At 37.4% G+C, this 2,500-nt stretch overlaps 1 protein-coding gene across 3 annotated transcripts in view; it reads right to left on the bottom strand.

Moving 5' to 3' along the window:
- The window catches only part of arhgef11 (Rho guanine nucleotide exchange factor (GEF) 11), a 35,257-nt gene that overhangs the window by 15,770 nt on the left and 16,987 nt on the right, over window positions 1-2,500 (bottom strand). For all 3 annotated transcript variants that reach the window (XM_060875113.1, XM_060875114.1, XM_060875115.1), the window contains exons 15-17: window positions 1,986-2,028; window positions 1,110-1,206; window positions 739-861 (exon numbers count right to left, since the gene is read on the bottom strand). In XM_060875113.1, coding sequence (XP_060731096.1) covers window positions 739-861; window positions 1,110-1,206; window positions 1,986-2,028 — 263 coding nt within the window. The remainder of the gene's footprint in view (window positions 1-738; window positions 862-1,109; window positions 1,207-1,985; window positions 2,029-2,500) is intronic.

The following is a 2,500-nucleotide window of genomic DNA, read 5'->3' as shown; positions in this document are numbered from 1 at the left end:
TGCCTTGATGCCCGATGACGCCTGAGATAGGCACAGGCTCCCCGTGACCCGAGGTAGTTCGGATAAGCGGTAGAAGATGAGTGAGTGAGTGAGTGAGTGAACAAGGCAAATTCAGACCTCTGGTGTCCAGTCAGTGTAACTGCATTACATTTCATATGTAATGCTAATATCCATACAATTCCACAGTGAGGGTCACTCGGGTAACATTAGCGAGACAACACAGTCTGCGTAAGGTCCGCTTACCGATCGAAGGTCTTGGGACTCGTATCATATGTGTGTCAATCTTTTTCAAAAATCCCTTAACATCTTCATTTTAGATATAATGCATTACAAACCGTTGACTTCATCCTATAGAATATAATTTTTTTCCCTTTTTCATAAAAGCGCTTCGCAAAACAAAAAATAATATCAAACTACTACTTAAATGTGTTTATATATATATACACGGTACTGTACGTGGTACGTTAGGAAACGTATACATATCATGTTACCGTAGAAACGTCTTTAAATATCGTAATATATTTCATAAGGCATATCGACCAACCCTAATCATTTTCTGCAAAACAGACTCCGATGGCTAATAAAAATTCGTACGTCGTAAATGCTTTGTTGAATAACAATAACAACTTTAATATAATATAATCTACACTAAAGCTAAATTCTGCATACAAATACAAAGCCCCGTTCTCAACATTTACATCCATACTAAGGTTAAAATGAAATAAAACAAGTTCTTACAGCAGTTCCCACAGCGCTGCCGTCTGTTTCTCCACCACCTGTCTCTCTTTCGCTGGGTCGCCGTCTAACTGCTGAAGATCGCTCTCTCCATACAAGGAGCCCAGCCCCATCGTCTGCTTATTCCTGCAGTAATTACATTAGAATACAGTTATGTTATTAACTGCAGATAATCGAGGCACGGTGACCGTCTGGTCTACAAGGATGCTACAGATATATCGTATATAAAAACCCAAGGATGAAGTATTTCTACCTTCTTATACTGTATTCTTTAACTTTTAAGCAGTCCATAATGCACCGCTTCATATTATAAGGATAAAGATGACAAAAAACATGATTCAGCTGATGTTAGACAGCTGTGTTAGCGTGTGTACCTGTAGTCCTTGATTTGTTCCTGGATCTCTGGAAGCACCTGCTGCTGGAGGTCGGACAGAGGACCTCTGATGTCCTCCTGAGCATGAAGACGAGTCTCTACAGGAAAGAAAACAACGTACACAAATGTGTTGCAGCCCATCAAAGGTCGCTAAGAGACAAGCATGTGATTTTGTCGTTTCAGCCAAAATTAAGTGACGCTGCCCTTGTGTGTAACCTCTGTGGCTGAAAACAGCCACTAAACGAATTTTATACAAAATTATATCAGATTGATATTCTTTTTTTTTTTTTTTTTTGCATTAATCTGTTAATCAAAGGTAATTAATTACTTTTTAATTACTAATTGAAGGTCACGAATTTGCACAAAAATACACACTACACTATAGTGTGTGTTGGTGTGTGCCTGCGAGTGTGATCTTTGATATATGCAAGACTGTGATAAAGGGTTTAAAAAAAAAATAAATAAATAAAAAATTTATTTATATAAAACGTATTTTTTATATTAAAAATAAGTCATTTTGAGTGTATTTCTTTTTTTTTTTAGCAAATTAGTGACGTCACTAATTTAATTAGTAATTCATTTTTGTTTTTAATTTAGTAATTTTGCTTAACAGATAATAGAAAAAATATTAATCTGATATATTTTTATACGAGGTTAATTTAGTGGCTGTTTTCAGACAGGAACTACATGCAAGGGTCTTTCCAAAGTTTAAATTATATAAAAGATTTGTCCCAAAAAAATCATTCCTCTGAGAAAGACATGGTCAAAAATGGGAAAACTATGCCCCCTAATGTCCGGAGGTGTCCATAAGGGTTAAATTCATGCGTAAAATGTAAAGATGGGTATGAAATATACCCAGAGTATCAGAAGAGCTTACCTATATCGGTCAAATACTCGTCTCTGACTTTAATCTTCAGAGGCTGAGACAACAGAGAGAGAGAGAGAGAGAGAGAGAGAGAAAGTGTGTGTAGAGGGACATAAACAAATCAGGAAGGTTGGTGAAGATTTAAGTGTTGTGAGATCAAACATCACTGTTTCAACGCCGTGTCTCGATGGTGATCTGCAAGCCGAAGTGTTGATTTCCATCAGTATGTAATTGTAATTAAAACCGCACGCTTTCTTTGTCGTCACATATTCAGTGATTTTATCTGCAAGTCACCGGTCGCTGTGCGATGAAGTCGCTAGTAGGAGTCCCTACTTCCAGTTGCCATAGTGATCATGTTTATCAGCTTTCTCGTGGCTAAAATGAAACGACCTGGAGGGAGTTTTGGGGTTTGTATATAATAAAATTCAGCAGTGTTTATCTGCGTCATGTACGAGCTGATGGAAAAGCAGTGTGTGTACTTTGTCACGGATCACATCGCTCTACAATGTTCGCTCCCATTGTTAGTC

This window comes from Tachysurus vachellii, chromosome 7 (genome assembly GCF_030014155.1).
Source record: "Tachysurus vachellii isolate PV-2020 chromosome 7, HZAU_Pvac_v1, whole genome shotgun sequence".
NCBI lineage: Eukaryota > Metazoa > Chordata > Actinopteri > Siluriformes > Bagridae > Tachysurus > Tachysurus vachellii.
Note: the sequence above shows the minus strand (reverse complement) of the source record. Positions and strands in the feature narration are given on the sequence as shown.